This window comes from Dinoponera quadriceps, unplaced genomic scaffold (genome assembly GCF_001313825.1).
Source record: "Dinoponera quadriceps isolate SergipeBrazil2010 unplaced genomic scaffold, ASM131382v1 scaffold696, whole genome shotgun sequence".
Lineage (NCBI taxonomy): Eukaryota > Metazoa > Arthropoda > Insecta > Hymenoptera > Formicidae > Dinoponera > Dinoponera quadriceps.
This window is the reverse complement of record NW_014554799.1, coordinates 1444521-1463008: the sequence shown is the minus strand read 5'-3', so window position 1 is coordinate 1463008 and position 18488 is coordinate 1444521. Positions and strand designations below refer to the sequence as shown.

General features: G+C 45.4%; 1 protein-coding gene across 13 annotated transcripts in view; it reads right to left on the bottom strand.

The window, feature by feature from the left end:
• The window catches only part of LOC106741986 (disks large 1 tumor suppressor protein), a 541974-nt gene that overhangs the window by 129994 nt on the left and 393492 nt on the right, over positions 1-18488 (bottom strand). For all 13 annotated transcript variants that reach the window (XM_014614501.1, XM_014614504.1, XM_014614497.1 and 10 more), the window contains one exon: positions 17290-17325. In XM_014614501.1, coding sequence (XP_014469987.1) covers positions 17290-17325 — 36 coding nt within the window. The remainder of the gene's footprint in view (positions 1-17289; positions 17326-18488) is intronic.

Here is an 18488-nt window from a genome sequence, read left to right as displayed (position 1 = left end):
GGGGGGGGGAAACAGAAATAACTTCTAATTTGTAGCATGAGAACTGGGACTTAATTGAACTAAAAAATTCCGACTTGGAGTAATAAAATATTTCAATCCAGGGTACAGGCCGACCGACATACATGTCGACTGAACATAATAGCTCGATAAGAAAACATGACAAAATCCGACATCTGGGGGACAACGCGAAAGCTGCGAACGGACGCGCTCGGCGGTGCAGGCGCTATCATGGCAGTTTACCGCATGTACATCCAACCTTGCATACGCTCGAGGCTACGTCGCTACGCGCGGTACAAGCTCGCTGTCGATTCGCGCGACACATCGCGTTTCCTCTCGCAGGAAGGTCGCGCCGATATCCAATTACAATGAGCACGCGTGCTCTCGCACGCCCGGGCACACGCGCTGTCTCGGTAGTACGTGGCGCGATTTACGTAAGAGCGACTCATGATCCGTGTGGCGAAACACGTGCGCGCTCGTCGAGGAAACGAAGAACGCGTAATCACGAGAAGATCCACTTTGCCTCTCGATTGCTCGTCAATCCGCGCCGATTAGCGGCTGCCTATTCGGTTTCGTAACGTATACGGATGAGGGAGCGTTAACTGGACCGTGGTAACCTTGGTAAGCGCGCTATTGTCAGACTTGATACGCCTGTACGAGTAGACCAGTTGTCGCGGATTTCCCCGCGCGAAACATTCGCGATGGGAAGATTTCAATAGCGGCCGAGTAATCCGTTCCGTCGTATCGTTTAGATCATCGATGGCAATGTCGATCCTCGTGGAAGCGGACACAATCGTCCGCTATCGGCGCTCCGCGCGACCTATTAACCCGCTCGATTCCGCTCAATCGCTTCGTCGTAATTCATCATTTAACGCAACACCACGACGACTCGCGTGATTGCCGATAGAAAAAAGCAGAGAAGGGGGGAAAAATCGAGCGATCCGCTTAAGGGATGATGTCGCGTACACGAGCGAGTCACTACCCGGCAAACAAGGGCGCGCGAGCATGCGAATACGTGTGTGAAGATCGGCTTACGAACTGCGTGTGTTCTCGAAACGCAGGACCGGGGCGTTTGTTAGCTGACGGCGGTTTCCGGACTCGGAGTTCGCGTTGACTTAGGGTCGACTTAGGATACTCAAAGCGGCTTGGACGTGTCGGGATCGGGCGCCAATGTAAACTACACGAGCGCGCTCGATAAAGCCGGTTAACGCGTCGCGAATTTTCCTAAGAATAACAAATCCCCCGGCGTCCCGTGAAGACGTAGACCGGAAGACGGGCGGGCGCTCGTTTGCGCGCCTGGCTGGGCGGATGGACGGGTATGTGTATGCGGTAGAAATTAATGACACTTTAGCGAAGGCTCGTTTTCACGCGACGACGAATGTCACGAGGACCACTAATGTCGAGGGTGAATCTTGATTCGGTGATGGGTGGTGGTGATGACGGTAATAGTATCGATTCAGCAAATACTATTGGTTACACCAGCGCGACGATATCGTCACGACTGTCGCAGATAAGAGAGACGACCGCGCGTTCTTTTTCCTGTCGAAGCTGCTTCTTAACTGTGAAAAAGTCGACAGGTGTTTCTACGATCTTGTTTATGTTCCATGGTTCTCCTTTTATTTCCGCGCACCCTTACACCACTCTTAGGCCCCCTCTGCCATCCCTCGGGTTCCCACCCCCGCCACCGCCTTTGCGGAGCTATTCGACGCACTCTTATCGTATGAAGCCGGTCGTGAAGCCAGCGAGAAAAATGGTTCAGCGATTTTCCTCGCTCGCGTCTCGAACTTCGTCGCGACGGCGTTTCCCCCTCCTCCACCGCCTGTTTTTGCGGACTGTTTTTCCTTTTAGCGCGCCAGAACCCCCGCTTTTCCACCGTTCCGCCAGAGCTTTTCCGTGACGTTTCGTTTCGCCACGGTGTTCCCGGGGAAAATGTAATAAATGGCTTCTATTCGTTAACCGTCGGAATGCTGGACAGAATGACAAACTTTTTCTATGTAATATTTTAGCTTTTACGCAAAACTTGCATATGAATAGAAAAATAATAAGGTGAAATAGGACTTTTTTTGGTCCCTGCCGGATGTTCACACCAATGGCAGGACTAAATTAATGTAAATTCAGCATAAATACGTGACATTCGCGCAGATTCCACTTTTGCATTTTCACCGAGGAGAGCGCAGCGCGCGACGTTAACGAACATGCAAATACCTGTCCGACTAATTTGCGTTAATACGCTTCTCGTTTCGATAATTTAATTTTATTCCGGAATCCGTTAGTTTATATCGTCCTGCCTGCAGCGAGAAACATGCAAAACTTTCAACTATTCATGTCTTGTACTGGCATAATGTGAAATCATTCGGCTCGGTATATTCATACGGGCCGAGAACCATCTTGCCATTCAATTCAATTCCCGCAACTAATTAACTCAATATCCAATACCATATAATTGGTATGCCTCGCTTTACGAGCTATTGTTCCTATGAATTGAACAATCGCTGCAGATTTATACGAAAACGATAATATACATTTCTTCGTCGTCTCTGTCATTGTAATATCCCGAAATTACTGATTAAAACATTTTTACACACATGCAGTGCCACTCTACTTCAACAATTTATATTTTTAAGTTTACTAATAATTCGTGGGAATATTAAAAGATCGAGCTCCGATCTATTCGAATAGAATATTAGTCTCGATGAATCGTTAAAGAATGCACTAGTTATTGCCGATAAATCTCGCATCGAGAGGATACAAATTTTCAAGTGTTTGGTCAACCACTCGATACAATTTGTAGGAAAAGATTATGCAACCACGTACGATCATGTTGCTAAGAATACTGCGTGTATCGTAAACGTCTAACGCAACTTCTGCTTACGCGCGTACGGGCGCTTTCGAAAGAAGCCTCAAGCCGAAACCCGCGAGTGGCAGGCACAAGGCCGCGGTATTTCGAAATCCGCTTCGGTCTAAAGAATCTACGGTAGAAAAAAAGAAGAGGCTCTGGTACATTGTACTATTCAAAAATACGATTTTCGACACATCGGTATTACCATTTGTATCATGTCATACATAAATCAATCAGAGTTTGTCGGAATTTTAATTTGAGCACAATCAAGTGTCCCCCTTAAATTCTTAGTGCGCATATTAACGATTAATTTGGTGAATGTCATCTAAAATAATTATTCATCCTAATTATATTCTAATAATATGCACCCTGTCGCGAGTACAAGCTTTTTTCTTGATAAATTCATCGAAAATTCGACGAATAATTCGATTGAGCCGGTCGTAGAGATATTTTCGGCCGTGACGAATCGCGGTCGGCGTTGCGTCGAGATCGCGAAAAGTCACCGTCGAGAGACGTGAAAGTTCGGTTCAATAGAGAGTGACTCACCGTGTCGAGATTAAATAGGCTCGAGACCTTCTTCAGAAAGCCGTCTTGCGACTTCTTCTTCCTTCTGGTGGTCATCCTACTGTTCTGCTAAAGCGGGTCCGCCGAAAGTGATGCGATATTAATCCAATTAATCCCGTCGTTCAGATCGCATCGAGGCACATCATATTTTCTCTTTCTCTCTCTCTTTATTCTTCTCTTTTCGTGTCACAAAACGCACGAAACTGCACAGCACAAGGTAGGCGAAGAAATAGAGAATCGACGTTATGAATAATGCTTGTGGTTTCGCACACGTGTGCGCGGATGACACGCGGAATATTTATATCTATTTTGCTTCCCATGATTTAACAATTCCGCATAATTTTAACATCGGTTTAGCGTATAACGATTCGTCTTGAAGAAAAGAAGGATTTGCGCTCGCTGAAATTGCATTCGTTAAACTGTGGTACCGGAGTGAGACACGCGCGAAATCACCCGTCGCGTGTCTCACTGGTTAAATAATTATAGATTTTCCCAGCAAAGTGTAGGAAAAAAAGAACAAAGATATAATAGAACACACACACACACACACACACACACATATAGAATAACCAAGGCATATATAAATAAATAAGAAAATTTCTACAACTTCTACATGGAAAAATGCGGTTGAATCAAAAGAATTCTCAACAGCACGCCTAATTGGAACAAATCTTCTTAATTTAATAGCGATATCGTTAAAAATAATGTTTTAATTGTTGAAACAATACAAAACGTGGTAGTTTTAACGATATTTACCATTGAATCAAAAAGATTTATTTCAATTACGCTACTGTTGGAAATTCTATTGATTCAACAGCACTCTATTTCCGTGTATTTTCTGGAAATTCGTTCACTCGCGATCTCCACTCCTCTCCTCCCGATTCATTAGTTAATTTTCGCTGCGTGCCGCTACACGTCATCCCTATAGTTTACCGTTGATAACAAATCTCACTTGTTTTTAAAATACTACGGGGATTTTTTAAATACGAAGAGGGCCCTTCGTGCGAATAACGGTGTCAGGACAGTAATTACGTACGAAAGAGTACACGCGATTCATCTTTCAAGTCCCAAGTGCCTCAAACGTTATCCCGCAGGTGGATATTGCTTTCCGTTATATCACGAAGGTCGAAGAACGAAAAAAGTAGGATAGACAAGGTAGACCCGTGCCCTGTGTACTCACTCGCCTACTTGTAATTACCTTTGAGACGGGTGCGCAGTTAAACTATCGAATTCCCGCGCGATGTTACGCAAAAAACAGGGTACACTTACCTAGACTACGCTTTTATTCGGTTATTCGCATACTCTGATGATGCGATATATAAATAACACGGATTTTTTATTTATCCATAGTTTCGCAAAAATTGATCTGAGAAAGACAATTCGAAAGATAATCATAAACCCAAACGTGCGTTTGGAAAAGTGATGATGTACCTTCACAATAAAAAAATTCCAAGAACTGTCAAAATGAAATATCGGAGATATCGACTCTCAAACTTAGCGCTTAAGGAAATCAGGCATTTCATACTTAGTAACCCAATAACTGGGCGCTGCTTATCGCATCGTTGCACGACATAGCGTATAACGACTGGAGTGTACACAAATAAATTCAGCGACCGTGTCATTTTTGTTCTCTCCTACGGGACATTTATTCAGCCGGAGCTTTCGGCGCGTAATAAGCGAAAAAATACGCCCTACGCACCTGCGTATCGCGCGAGCGCCGAGAGTGTGACCCAATTGATAAATCTCAGGGACGACGGATTCGCTCCGGTTCGGTGAATTAACCTGAATAGCACACGTGAAATTCTTTTACTACGTTCTGCGTTTAACGAGAAGTCGATTGCCACGGTGCGATATCGAGTCACGTGAATAAAACAGAGCGAATGCTCCGGTTCGGAAATATTTATAAGAACACAAAACATATTGCGGAGCAAGATGTCGGAACGGTCGATCGCACCGTGAATGAAATTTATGAGGAAGCGATGATAATTACAATTTCGTTGCTTTTTGTTCTTATAAATGAATACGACTACGATTTTATGAACAAACAAACACGAAGTTTAATATCGCAATTTTACGATCATATCAATTCACCCTTTACGGGTTTAATTAAATTCAATGGCGTGATTTTCTAATCGGTGTAATTTAACGGCGGGTAAGATAAATATCTCGGGCGCGCGAAGCTCGTGTGTGAGAAAGATCGCGCGACGGGAACGAGAGGTGTCCGATTTTTGCGAGGCGCGAGTAAAGGTTAGTGGACGACGTCTCGTTAAAAGAGAATGCGCTCTCCGCGATTCGACCGGCTGAGCTGCAACGCCCGGAGCGATCGATCAGTGAAAGTGCGCCACGAATAGTCATCGACGCGTTTCCCGACGGCGAAGCGGCGGCCGGCTTTCAGGCAGCGGGAGAGCGAAATTGTATAAACGTCCGCGAAAATCGAATATTCACTTCTGAGAGAAGTGAATAACGCGACGGTTGAGAAAGAAAAAAATCTTCGTGAGAGAAGGCGACATTGGGTTCTGATATCCGCAGTCGAGGTGTCGCCAATTAGCGAGAGGCACGAACACGCTAGGAGCCCACCTATTTAAACCTCCTGCTTATCGTCACGGCGGTGTTTACAATTCGCGTCACGTTTCGCGTTGTCGCGGCGCTGTTAAAACGCCGATTGTGATGGAAAAATTTCCGACGTGCCCGGTGCGTCGTCAGCGACTATTTACGCGTTATCATCGATAAATTGTCAGTTAGATCGCCGTCGCAGCATTTCCGAGACGCGAATGCCGGGTTACGCAACGCGTTTTTCACCGTCACGCTTACGTAGGATTCTGCCGTCTCTCTCACGAGGGAGGAAATTCACGTTCGTGAGAGCTGGTCTTACAAAAGCAACCTATGCGTATCTCGGCGATGATTATATGCCCGATATTCGTTATCGATAATGGGAAATATGACGATAATGAGAGAATAAAGGAAGAGGAGAGATACGAACGAGAGAGGTAATCTCTCATGCGCGACGAGCAATGAAACTTAACGCACGTCTTCGTCGCGTCCGGGCCGATTCCTCGGAGTAACGTGAGATTTCGCGGTCGCGCTAATCGCGAGATCACGCGGAGATTTAATATATCGCGATCCCCCCGAGTTTCCTCGTGCACAACTCCCGACAGCGGTCTCCCTCCGCTCTAACGGTAGTTCCCGGACACCGCGTACATGGCGGCCGCGCAGCGGTCGCGTACGCGCGTGCCCGTGCGCGCGCTGGATATCGTAAACAGGTTGTCTATCCGTCTCATTCTGACGCACGGGAGAACGCGCTCCTCGTGCAGGCGGTTGCGCATAGGAAAACCCCGACCGTCGATTTCCACGTGGACGTCCCACGCGCGCGCGCGTGCACGTTTCCCATGGACGCGGAGCGCACACTCGTAAATTATTCGCCTAAAGCGGACTTTAATTAGCTTATTCCCCCCTCCTAAACGGAATAATTTCCCGGGGAGAGACATTTCGAAAGAATGCGGAGTACGTGGAGAGGCGGGAAGAAAGAGAGAGAGAGAGAGATGCATTAGGATTCCGCTGACGCGGAGAACGAAATTTCTGGATTTAGTGCGGGATCACTACCTGCGCGGCGGTTCCTCATTTTCCCCGAGCGGTCTCCCGTTTTTCCTTATCTTCGCGCGCCCTAGTGTGAAATAATCGTGCGGGCATCGGCTCGAGATACCGTTAAAATTTGACAAGAACGCGCGATGATGACTCGACGGTCGTAAAATTTTATCTGTTTGGATATAATGGAGTGTCTGATCTGAGACATTTTTTATTGCTCTCACGAGACAGAATAACTGCTTTAAAAAAAATAGTAGAAAAATACAGATTAGTCTTCGAGTAACTGAATACGCCGAGAGTTCGCAAGTTGAATCGACGACTCGCGCTCGGAAATGGGGATTAATTTTCGGAGCGATTTAAGAAGTGGGAAATAAATAAAGCGAGAAGAGAGCGGAAAAGCCTCCTCCTCGAGTCAGCTACGATGCAACTTCAGCATTCCTTTCATCTCTCTCAAGAGACGTAGTTCTCCTCTTAAAATAAACGCGATATCTCGCGGAGGGAATGCCCTAAGGAAGGCATTTTACCTGGCGGAGCAACTTTCTAAGTATACTGTACGTAGAGAGGATGGAAAATTACGTAGAATTCATCCGAGTTCGCCGCTTACGGAACATCAAGCGCCGGAAAGCGACAATTACGAACATTATCAGCGTGCATTATGCACTGTCTGTGTAATTTTCATTCGAGCTATTTTTACATACGCGCGAACGACTGGCGTTAATACGCTCGTTAATCAATACAACCGACCGGTACTTGGTGTAACATCGCGGATGTGTGATTAATTGAATTTTCGACTTTGCGAAAATATAAAAAAAGAAAAACTCGCCTCGAGATCGTGCACGGAACGGAGCAGGATCGATTTCCCAGGAAAAATTAATCCGGTGCGTAATAAGACGAGGTGAATCTCCTGTCAGGGCAGCGGAATGCGTGATATCGGTGCGCGAGGTGTGAAAAAACGCGCGTGGTGAAATTTGGCGCGGGGAGCAACTTTCCGCGTGCCTTCCGCACAATCGCGTCGTTCTACCTGAGATTCTCTTTACTGCAGGCCTCGACATCGAACACGGGTGACGGAGGTGGTGCCCGGTGTCACGAGGATCACCGAGCGTCGAGCCGGCCCTGCACACGCGAGCCTCGCATTCCACGGCGGCGAGAGCACACACGCGCGTACACACCTACACAGACGCGGGACTGCACACACAGGTGCACGATATTGGTGCGCACACACGGAGCGGAGGCGCGGGCACTGTAAACAGGTTGCACCACGTCTCGGTGTTGTACTCCGGAGCTCCGTCGCGGCTCGCGACACTCGCGTAGACGCGGTTCACGGGCGAAAAAAGACTGTCAGATCGCCGCGGCGCGTAAACAGATCGTGCGCGTTCCCGCCCGTACCTCCGTGTCCCCCTCGCTTCCTCTCCCTCCTCGCGTAGGATCGCGTTCCGTCTCGTGCTCCGCCAGACGCGTGGGAAACTACCGAGGGAAAATCGTCCGTCGGAGAGACAGACGGCTACGTGGCCGCCGAGCGTGTATCGCGGGAAGATAGTCGCCGGTCGGTGAAGGTTAGGTCACTACGGACGCTCCTGTCTGTCCGTTCTTTCGCTCGCCCTCTCTCTCTCTCTCACTCCCTCTCTTTGTCCGTGCCTCCTTCCTTCCTTTCTTTCTTTCTTTCCTTCTGTCTCGGCGCCTCCGAGCCGTGGCGACCGATGCGAGAGCGGTTTCACGTCACCGCCGAACTCGCGCGCGCATTTGTAATTCCCACCGGCGCACTCGTAATCGGCTACGCGGACGCGTCGCGACTGGCACGCGTCTCCGGGCGATTTTCGAGACGGAGGAACGTTGCGACTCGCGTAACGCTCACGGACTCGAGCTGGCCGCGGTGGACGGGCCTCTTCGTTGCTGACGTCATCGGCCGACCGGCGGCTTGAAGCTCGCTGCATGTACGCGGAGTGCGCTGAGCCGAGGTACGGCGAAGTCGCACGAACCTGTACGATGCGCGAACCGCGGCTACGGTTTAACCGCAGGGCCGCCGCCAGTCGTTCTTGCGCCCCGCGTGAGAGTGGGAGGCGGTGTGGTTTCAAGAGAACCGGAATCGAGTGGATCGGCCCGTTTCAAGGAAGCACGAGGCGTCCTCGGATTGATTTCTCTTTGAGCATCGCGGAGGGACGTTCCGCGCGATCGCCTCGCGGCTCTCTCTCTCTCGCGGAGAGACTGGAAAATAAATTCCTGGATGACTCCAAGCGGGCAAGAAATTAGGACTGACTCGATAAATGGGTTCGGTATATTGAGTTGTTTCATAAGTGAGTCGTTCGTACTTGCACCCATGGGATCCGAATCGAGCCCAATGACAGCGAGTCTGCCGAACGAGGCTGTGCATTGAACGATAAATAAATGTGGGCGGAATCATGCGCGATGGATGACTCAGAGAACCTACGGAGACTTACGTTTTTTTTTAAATATATGTATGTGGTTGTAGTTTCTCGGAGTTATGCGTTAATAGTTTCTTTCTTGATATCTCTTCTCTTAACTTCTCAATTGTTACCAAGATTTCTAAAAAAAAAAATCTTCAATATTCAACTGCAACGAAGTCTCTTAATTTCTGCGTTTTCAAACATGCGATGTCGCATTTTTTTTTTAACACTGTATTTGTTGTTCTCTCGGATTCAATTAGTGTAAGGAACAGCTTCTTTATTTCCAGATCAATAAGTCCCGGGAAAATCAACGTCGTGCTTTCCGGGCGCTTCGCGATTTCGAGGGAGGTGAATTTTCCCGCGAGAAAACGGAGCAGCGCTCTTCAAAGGGCGAGACCGCGTGCACCTGCGTTCCTGGCGATTCTAGTTCGCCGTGTAGTACGCGAGTCGGCAATCGAAAGAGCTATAAACCATGCTGAAAACGTAGACCGTGACTTCAGGTTCGTGCGAGGTCGATCGTGTGAGAGCGGCCGGCGGACGGGACACGTTCCACGCTTCGGTTTCAGACATCGGCGCTTCTGGGAATCGCGACCTTTTCTTTCCCTTCCTTTTTCCCCTTTCCTCCTTTCTTTCCCCTCTGTCGCGTGCGGAATCCGATGCGCGGAATTCCTGCGATCGCGCGCTGAATTCCGCGTTCCGCTGTCAATCGATACAGAGTCCGCTGCGGATCGGAGTTTCCTTTTTCTCGTTGCACGCGCGAAAGCGAGCGCCGTGCCACGTTGCACGACTGCAAGGGCACGCTTCACCGCCGGATACACAGCATTTATCTGATCGAGCAAAAATATTATCGTTCGTTTTACCGTGCTTTTACCGAGACGCTTCGCCGTCGCTTTAATCGCGCTGTACCTCGAACATTTTAACGCGACCGAACAAACGAGTCGGAATATTCCCGATGCAATCTTGCGCCGAGCGTAACGTTCCGTAACGAAACGGGAACGTTGGGTGAGTATTTCGCGAAATTCTCTCTCAAAACCGACTCTCTCGGATCAGACGGACTGGATTGGAAACCTACGGTAAGAAGGCACCGGCGCAAAAACCGCGATGTCCAAAATCGCGGCGAGGAGCGGGAGACTACGTCGACGTGATGCCACGAGCGTGATAAGAATTTGACTTGATGATTCCCGATCTCCCGAAGCGAAAAAGAAGAATGACCGATGTGCCTCGCGCTGACTTGCAGCCGATGGTATCGTTAACGGCAGGAACCAGTTTTTTACCGGGGTCACAGGGCACTCGAATCTACCGAGCTCGGCGAGACGTGTAATATTTCCTGCGAACGGGCGGTGAAGAACCGGAGGATCAAAACGCGATCGCGACAGGCCTCCTTGTCGATGAGGATGTCTCATGTTCTAATTGCACGCTCACCCCGATGATAAGCCAACGAAATGCGAGAAGCGCGTCCCTCGATACCGGTTGGAAACAATTCGCGGGCATTTACCGGTACGATCGCGCGATACCGGTAATAATCCGGTTTGCCTCGACTTACGCGAAACTTAGAGGAGGCCGGTGTAACGGTGCGGCGGTACGTCGCCGGAACAATGGAGCGCTTAATTCGGATTGCAATTTGCATTCCGGTAACGGCGGAACTCGTCGCTCGATCGTGGAAGCGAACGCTGCGTCGATGCATCGAAACGAGTTGCGCTTGCATAAGGACCGCCGGTGCGGCCCTTTGAGGCGATCTTCGCGGAAATTTTGCGTCACGGGAAATTCAGGAGCGACCGAACGGGACCGTGCTGTAGCGGATGACGTGAAATTGAGGACAGCACCGTTCTGTCCGGCCAATTAAGGTGAAAGGGTTGTCCGGTGACCTCTGACCGAATTTCGTATCGCAGCTGCGCGAAATTGCCTCGAAAATCTGTCGCAAGTTAGAACGCCTCGGCTCTCTCTCTACTTTACTCTTTTTTTTCTTTCGATCGATTGTAGAAAAAGAGAGAAATGCGACGGGACGTCGGATACGCTGAAAAAGTTTTCGAGAATAATATCGAATGTATTTTGAAGCACTTGACGCGATAATTGGACACGAGACGACATGAGAAATTTAAAATTTCCATCAAAATTCTTTGTATTTTCATAATGATGGAATGTTAACGACATTAATCACGAAGCACGTTCTGTGTAATTAAATCTAGATAATATTCTTCTCGAAATAACTTCTCAGCGATGTTTTTCGTAAATTTTAGTTTTTTTTTATCAAAAAATCACGAATAAATAAGATAAATTCACTGCTTCAGCTTTGTCTAATTCATGATTTAAAGTGTCTTGTTGTTATAGCTTCGAATTATTATGTCTGAAAATCTCCGATCGAGATCGATTCATCGTGCGAGTGGGCAAACAACGTCGTCGAATGAAACTACAGGTGACACCTATAAGGATCTACGATCTATTCGTGCACGCTCGGCTGATAAAACAGCGACGATCAATTTTTGGACGACGAACGTCGACAAGCAACACCGGCGCGTGATTAAATCGAACAGAAATCTGCGAATCCAATTAATCACAGCTCGCGCACAATTACGCGAAGGGAATCAACAAAGCGCGTCGCGCTGCTAAAATCGCGCCGTTTAATTTAACGCGACGATGCGCGTGCATTATTTATGCACCATGGAATTTAGCGACGCTCGAAATGCGACGACACCATCGCTAATACGCTACGCCGTCGCGGCTACCTGCTGGTACTAACATTTAATTAAAGCACTTCACACCAGCGCAATTAGAGCCGATTTAGATTCGAGCGATTGCAATCAACGATCAGAAGCGGCGAAGTATGTCGACTTTTTTCGTCTTGCTGGGAAAAATCGTATTATGGGTCAAAATCGTCAAAGAACCTTGTAATATTATTTAAAATTTACAATGACAAAAAGGAAAAATGCGATAATATTAATTAAGCCATAAACCGTCAAAAATGATTACAGTGAAGCGATAACGAAACGAGAAAAGGAACAAATACACGGAAGATTATATAATAAAAAGACATTTTGTATTTGTGTTAAATTAAAATCGGCCCTTATTAAAATTTGTATGTTAAGTTTTTAACACACTCGTGTTTTACATTTTGTGTTTACGTTATTTCAATATATATTTTGCGTTGAGCCGATATTCAACATGTGTAAGTATTAAAATAACACGTGTAAATGTAAAAATAACACATTTTATACTTTAGTGTCGAATAATATGTTATTGATATTATAATTTCGCGTTTATCTTTGACGTAATATTTATGTTACTTTTCAACATATTCACTTTATATTTAATTAAAAATTTGTGTCAATCGTTTATTCGATATGTAAAATGTGTTAAATTTAACATAAAACTTTTTACTATGTACGCGTGATTCTTGCAGGTTTTAATTTTTCGCAGGTCCTACTTCTCGGATAAACGATTAACCGTGAATCAGTCGTAATACAAAATTACATATTAACTTGTAAAAGTTGTACTTCTATTCGCGCGATATTTTGGATGGTAACGCGCGAAGAGATTGATATCGGTAAATGAGGAAAAAGGAACACTCCGGCGTTAAAGTAACGGAAAAGAAAGGAGGAGCAACATAATGTACCCAGAGTCACGTAGTATCGCTTGGCTTGTCGTTTATTTCCTGAAACAAGACTATCGCGGTGTGTCCCTGGAGAGACCGCGGCGTTGTAATTAGCGCGCGTGCTGCGGTCGGTGTCCCGTTCTCTTTTGTTTTTTGTGGAGATTCGTGCACTCCGCCTGGTCCCGATGGTCCCGGCATCCCTCGCGGCGGTCCTGATAATGAAAAAAAAAAAGGGAACACCAGAATAGGAGCTCAAGGCGGCGAATGGCCCGATCCCTTTCATAACGTGGGCGCCGCTCGTCGTCGAGAAACGACGCCGACGGCAGATTGAAGAAGAGCGAAGGCAAAGCGAGAGACAGAAAAAGAGGAACGAGAACAAAGAGAGGAAAAAGAGAAAGAAGAAGAGAGAATCACCGTGAAGCTGAGGCCCCGGATGTTAGTTTGTGCCCATACAATCTTAATCAGCGTGTCGTGGGAATGCGAGCGACGATTTTTCCGATCGCAACGACGCCGATTCGCGCGGAATTTCCCGACTGGGAGCGTACTAAGGAAGCCTCGTGTATTTTTTTAAATAAAAAATCAACTGTGTGTGTATAGAAATTTTGATTTTGTTCGAAGATAAATAGCAGATATATTTTGATAGTGTAATGCAAGATGCAACGGCGGGCAAACTGAGGTGGCAACCTTGGATAGGACCTAGAGGACTCGGAAGCAGAGAAGCAGTCCGCGCGAACATCCTTTCAGAGACTCTGCGCAAAACGAAGGGATAGCGGAAGACTGAAGTTGGGAAGAAGTCGGAAGCGCGAGGAGAAAGAGTAGAGGATGGTAGTGGGTGAAGAGCAAGAGAGAATCGGAGTGAGATAAAAGTCGATGCTGCGACAACAAAGGACAAAGGAGCGACGCGCTTTGTACCCGTCGCGTGGAAAGAGAATAGAATCTCGCGGGGAAGCCCGGCCGCGGTGGATGACGTATCGTGGGTATTCGAAACAAGAAGGCGGGCGACCGAAGTACTCTCTCTGGGGGGTTGGAAGAGAGGCCATTGAAAAACAAGGCGGTTCGCCGCCGAGAGTGCCCGCGGTGGGAACTCCGGAACGAGACTCGGTTTTTCGTCGCGAGGCGATATCTGCACCCGCGCTATATTGAATTCCAACGGTCGCGTGAAATGGTAACGCGTGAAATTTTCATCCAACGGAGAGTCCCGATAGATCACTCTCTTTCTCTTTCTTTCCCTTATATTGTATTTTTATGCGTTCTATCCTTGTTGTACATGTAAAGACTAATAAAGATACAATGACGCGGTAGCGCTAAATAGCGTCTCCTCGAACGCATCCTGCATTGCAAACGTACGTATTTTCGTAGCTTCCCGTTTTCTCGAAGCCGAATCAGACTGGACGAGCCCGAAGTGAATCATTGTGTGCGTACACGCGGGCCCACACATCTACCGTATAAATTTTTTGGTTAATCGCTTATCTAAGCCTCGAGAGTTCTTTTCGGTGGAGAATCTTTCGAGAAGCTTAACCAGCAACAAATTCGCCGTGCACCAATTGTGATAACATCCTGTGCGGGAGTACCAGCGCGAGACAGAATAGCGAGGTAGATCCGATTAAACGCTATACTAAGTCGCATTCAACAGCGCACTATTGTCGAGTCTCGCTCGCCCTCGAATCCCTCTCTAAGGACGCTTTGACCACATTGAATTATCTGAGAGTAGTCTCGCCACTTCCTAGCGATGCGCTCTAACAATTCCTCTATATCAACCCGAGTTATACAATGAAAAAAAAAAGAAATGGGAACAATAACTCGTCATAATAGAGCATTAGCATCGAACAATAAAAATCACAATGATCCTACCACTGTTTCCCGCTCGGCTTTCTAACAAGGGAAGTTCGGGAAACAGAAAATTCCACAAATTTTCAAATTTTCTAGAAATAATGTTATGAGCTTTTAATCACGTAGCTTTTCTCCCATTTTGGCTGAAAAACGATTTTAGGAGTACAAATATTCCTTCAAAGAAAATCCGATTTTCCACACTTTCGCTAACATCTATGAAATAATGGGAGATATTTTTTTGTACAAGACGCTATATCCATATACCGTTATAAAATTTATCTTTTAGTTCCCTCCACTTTCTAAATATTTTTTTAATCCTTTTATTTAATCATAGTGTTAAAAAGACCACTGTATACCATACAATTTTGTATTTGACATTTTTTCAGTGTATCTCTTATGGTTTTAGAGATATTAACAAAAATATAGAAAATCTGATTTCCTTTGAGGAGATATTTTCACTATTATAATCGTTTTCCAGTCAAAATCAACATCAGGTTCATACGCATTATTTCAGCAAAACTTGAAATTTTTTGGAATTTCCGGTTTCCCGAACTCTCTCTTGTGAGCCTTGCAGGATCAAATTCGAGCACACGTAACGCAACGCAGCACCGCGATAACAACAATTCAATGCGCAGTCCGCCGCGTGTAATTCGACTGTTATCGCATTTGATCAAGCGTTGCGTCAGACACGCGCAATAAGGAATTAATTAATCCACATCCATCTGCTTGGCGCATTGCGAAAACGCGAGAGCGAGGCGGTAGAGGAGAAGCGTCGTCGGCAGCTGCGGCCACAAGTACACGCACGGCAACGATCGAGAATCGATCATCGGCCGTGAGCGAAGTTAACTCGCGCCGGGCGATCTCTCGATCGGGCAAATATTTTCGCAAGTTGCACCGCCGTTGCCGCGCGCTCGTCCCGCAACCGTAACGTCGTTAAACAGCTGCGCCCTTAATAACGGCGCGCGATACGGAACTCACGTCGTAACCGCGTAACCAGACGACGGTACAAGAGCCGCAGATCACATGCATCACTGTCATGCAAATCGCTTCTCCTGCCGACTCCTCCGCTGCTAAACGCCTCGTTTTAACTCGCGCGCGCGTTCCTCTTGTCGGCCTCAACCAGACGCGCTTTATGCCGCACTGATTATTCGCGCGAGGATGAATTGTTTATAGGTCGTTCGATGGAAACGTTGATGCGCGCTCATCCGCTCGACAGACGAGACGGCTATCGCGAAATTGCGAGTCGAGAAATTAGACCGACGGATCGCGGGAAGGGTGACTCGCCTTCGTTCACTCAAGATTCGCGATTTAGTAGAAGAAGACCGCTCTCACGCATGCACATTTGGAAGAAAACGCCTAGATTTTGCTTTTGACTTGAGGGGTCAGTTATCGAAGCGGAAATATTGGTTGTTAGTTTCCACGCATGTATTCTTCATCTTGATGTACGGCCAGAATTTAGAGAAAATTGTACTTGATTCGATGTAATTTCAATATAATCTCCATACATTGAGAAAAGATGCCGTCAATATTTACTTGATCCAAGTAAAATGACTACTTCAATATTCCTTGGCAAATATTTATTATAGAAGTAAAAGTATAATTGACTAGGTATAATTTGATATTTTCTTTGTATAAGTAAATATTTATTTGTATGTGTTAGAGTACGACAAGTATTAGATTCATAATATTGAGAATATCAGAATTTATTTCTCAGAAAATATTTGACCGGATAGAAAAATTTTAATTTAAAAAACCACTTATAGAATTCTTCGATTCAAAAGAAGTGTTACATAAGTCTAGTAAATACTTGTTTAAATTTAAATTTAAGACATTTTCTTTTAAATTTAAAATCATTTTAGACTTACATCCAGTAATTCATTTGCAAATTAAGATATTATTACGTTGAAATAAGTATTTACTGCAAGCTATATTAAAATATATTTAGATTCATGAAAATATTACTTGATTTAAGAAGCTGAAAAACAGGTAATTACGTTTATTTGATTCTAGTACTTTTTTCTGTGAATAATTTAATACGAAAATTGACGCGACTACGAGTTTCATTTTTCTATGCCGGTCTTGTATCAATATTAAATACTTCGGGCGAACGGTAAGTACATTTCACGCAAAGGCTCTCAGAGAAATCACGACGGACGGAAGAAGATTAGCGTGCCATATCGAGCGTGCAATTTGTATTCCGTCGATTCCGCCGCGACGCCCGGAAAATTTCGCGTCTCGCGTCGGCACGGCGAGTGAACGAAACGTGGAGTTCTGCGCGAAACCAGCACATCAACATGCAAATTGCGAAAGGATCTCACGGAGTTAGCGTGCCTCGCCGAAAGAAGCGAGCCGAATGTAGCAAGGCGATAGGGAACAGAGCGCACGAAAGAAAGAAAGCGGCGGAAAGGATCTTCGGGAAGGAGAAGCGGACAAGTGTTAATGCAAATTGTACTTTCGTAAGCATTTTGCAAGCATCGAGCGCTCACCTGGTCGCTATCGTGTCCCTGCCAGCTGTCGTGACTCTGTAACAAGAAAACAGAAAGCTTCTAGTCTGTGAACGCAAGACTTAAAAGATAATAATAAAGCATTCGACGGTATCGTATTATGTCACTGGTGCTGTACATTGTTTTATAACGTGTGATTATTTCGAGATGTGCCGTCATGAGCAATTCTACCGCATGTTGATGTTCTGTTAGATATATAGGGTGTCTGTCGCTAAGTGTATCATTCGTTATGTATTTATAATTTAGGTAATCCTGATTAATTTTTGAAAATGGCCATGTATAAAGGCTTCTTTAATTAATAACTCGAAAATTTCCGTGGTGATTGGTAAAATACTTTCTTGTTTAGAATGGTCTAATGTGTATAAATATACGGCGGATGTTGTACCTACAGATTCAAGGTTCGAATTTCAAGGTTCAATATGATGACTGACGTCTGCCACTAAAAGAAGACTTTTTTATTCAGAATGACTTAAACTACAAATGTGTGTGTATAAAGGACGATTCACTAAGCGACAGATATTCTATAGATTTGATACGATATATTCGTAATATAACTAATAGACTCAAAATTATATTTGATGGAATTATTAAGTACGATTTTAATAAAGTGTTTAAATTCACCATATTGCATTAATTGACCTATTGTGTCAGAGGAAACGTACTGCAACTCGATTAGACATGCATCCGATACGATAGTATATTCATGATGCAATAGGATTATTGTGCTTCATAAAACTATCAATTATTCATAAAATTATTAATTATAATTTTATTATTACTGGCATATCTGTATCATTTAATTATTTAATAATTTTATAGTTTGTTACTTTTGTTATTATTCTGTATTATTATTATTATTATTGTTTTATTTTATTTCATTTAATTTTATTCATTTTCTTTAGGGAAAAAGAGAGGCTAAGTATTGAAAAACAAATATAAATAAGTATAAAGCTACGTTTTTTGGCAATAGAACTAATATATATTTGTAACTCGATCGTAAGCTCGTCAGTCTCTTCCTCTCATATTGTATGTTCAATAAAGTAATTATTATTATTATTATCTTAATAAAATGTTCCCATTTGCCTTACTGAATCAGTTGTGCTACTACATCAGAGGAAACGTAAATGGCTCGATATCGTGGAACGCTGCGGCATAACTTTCGCGAATAACAGTCGCTCGCA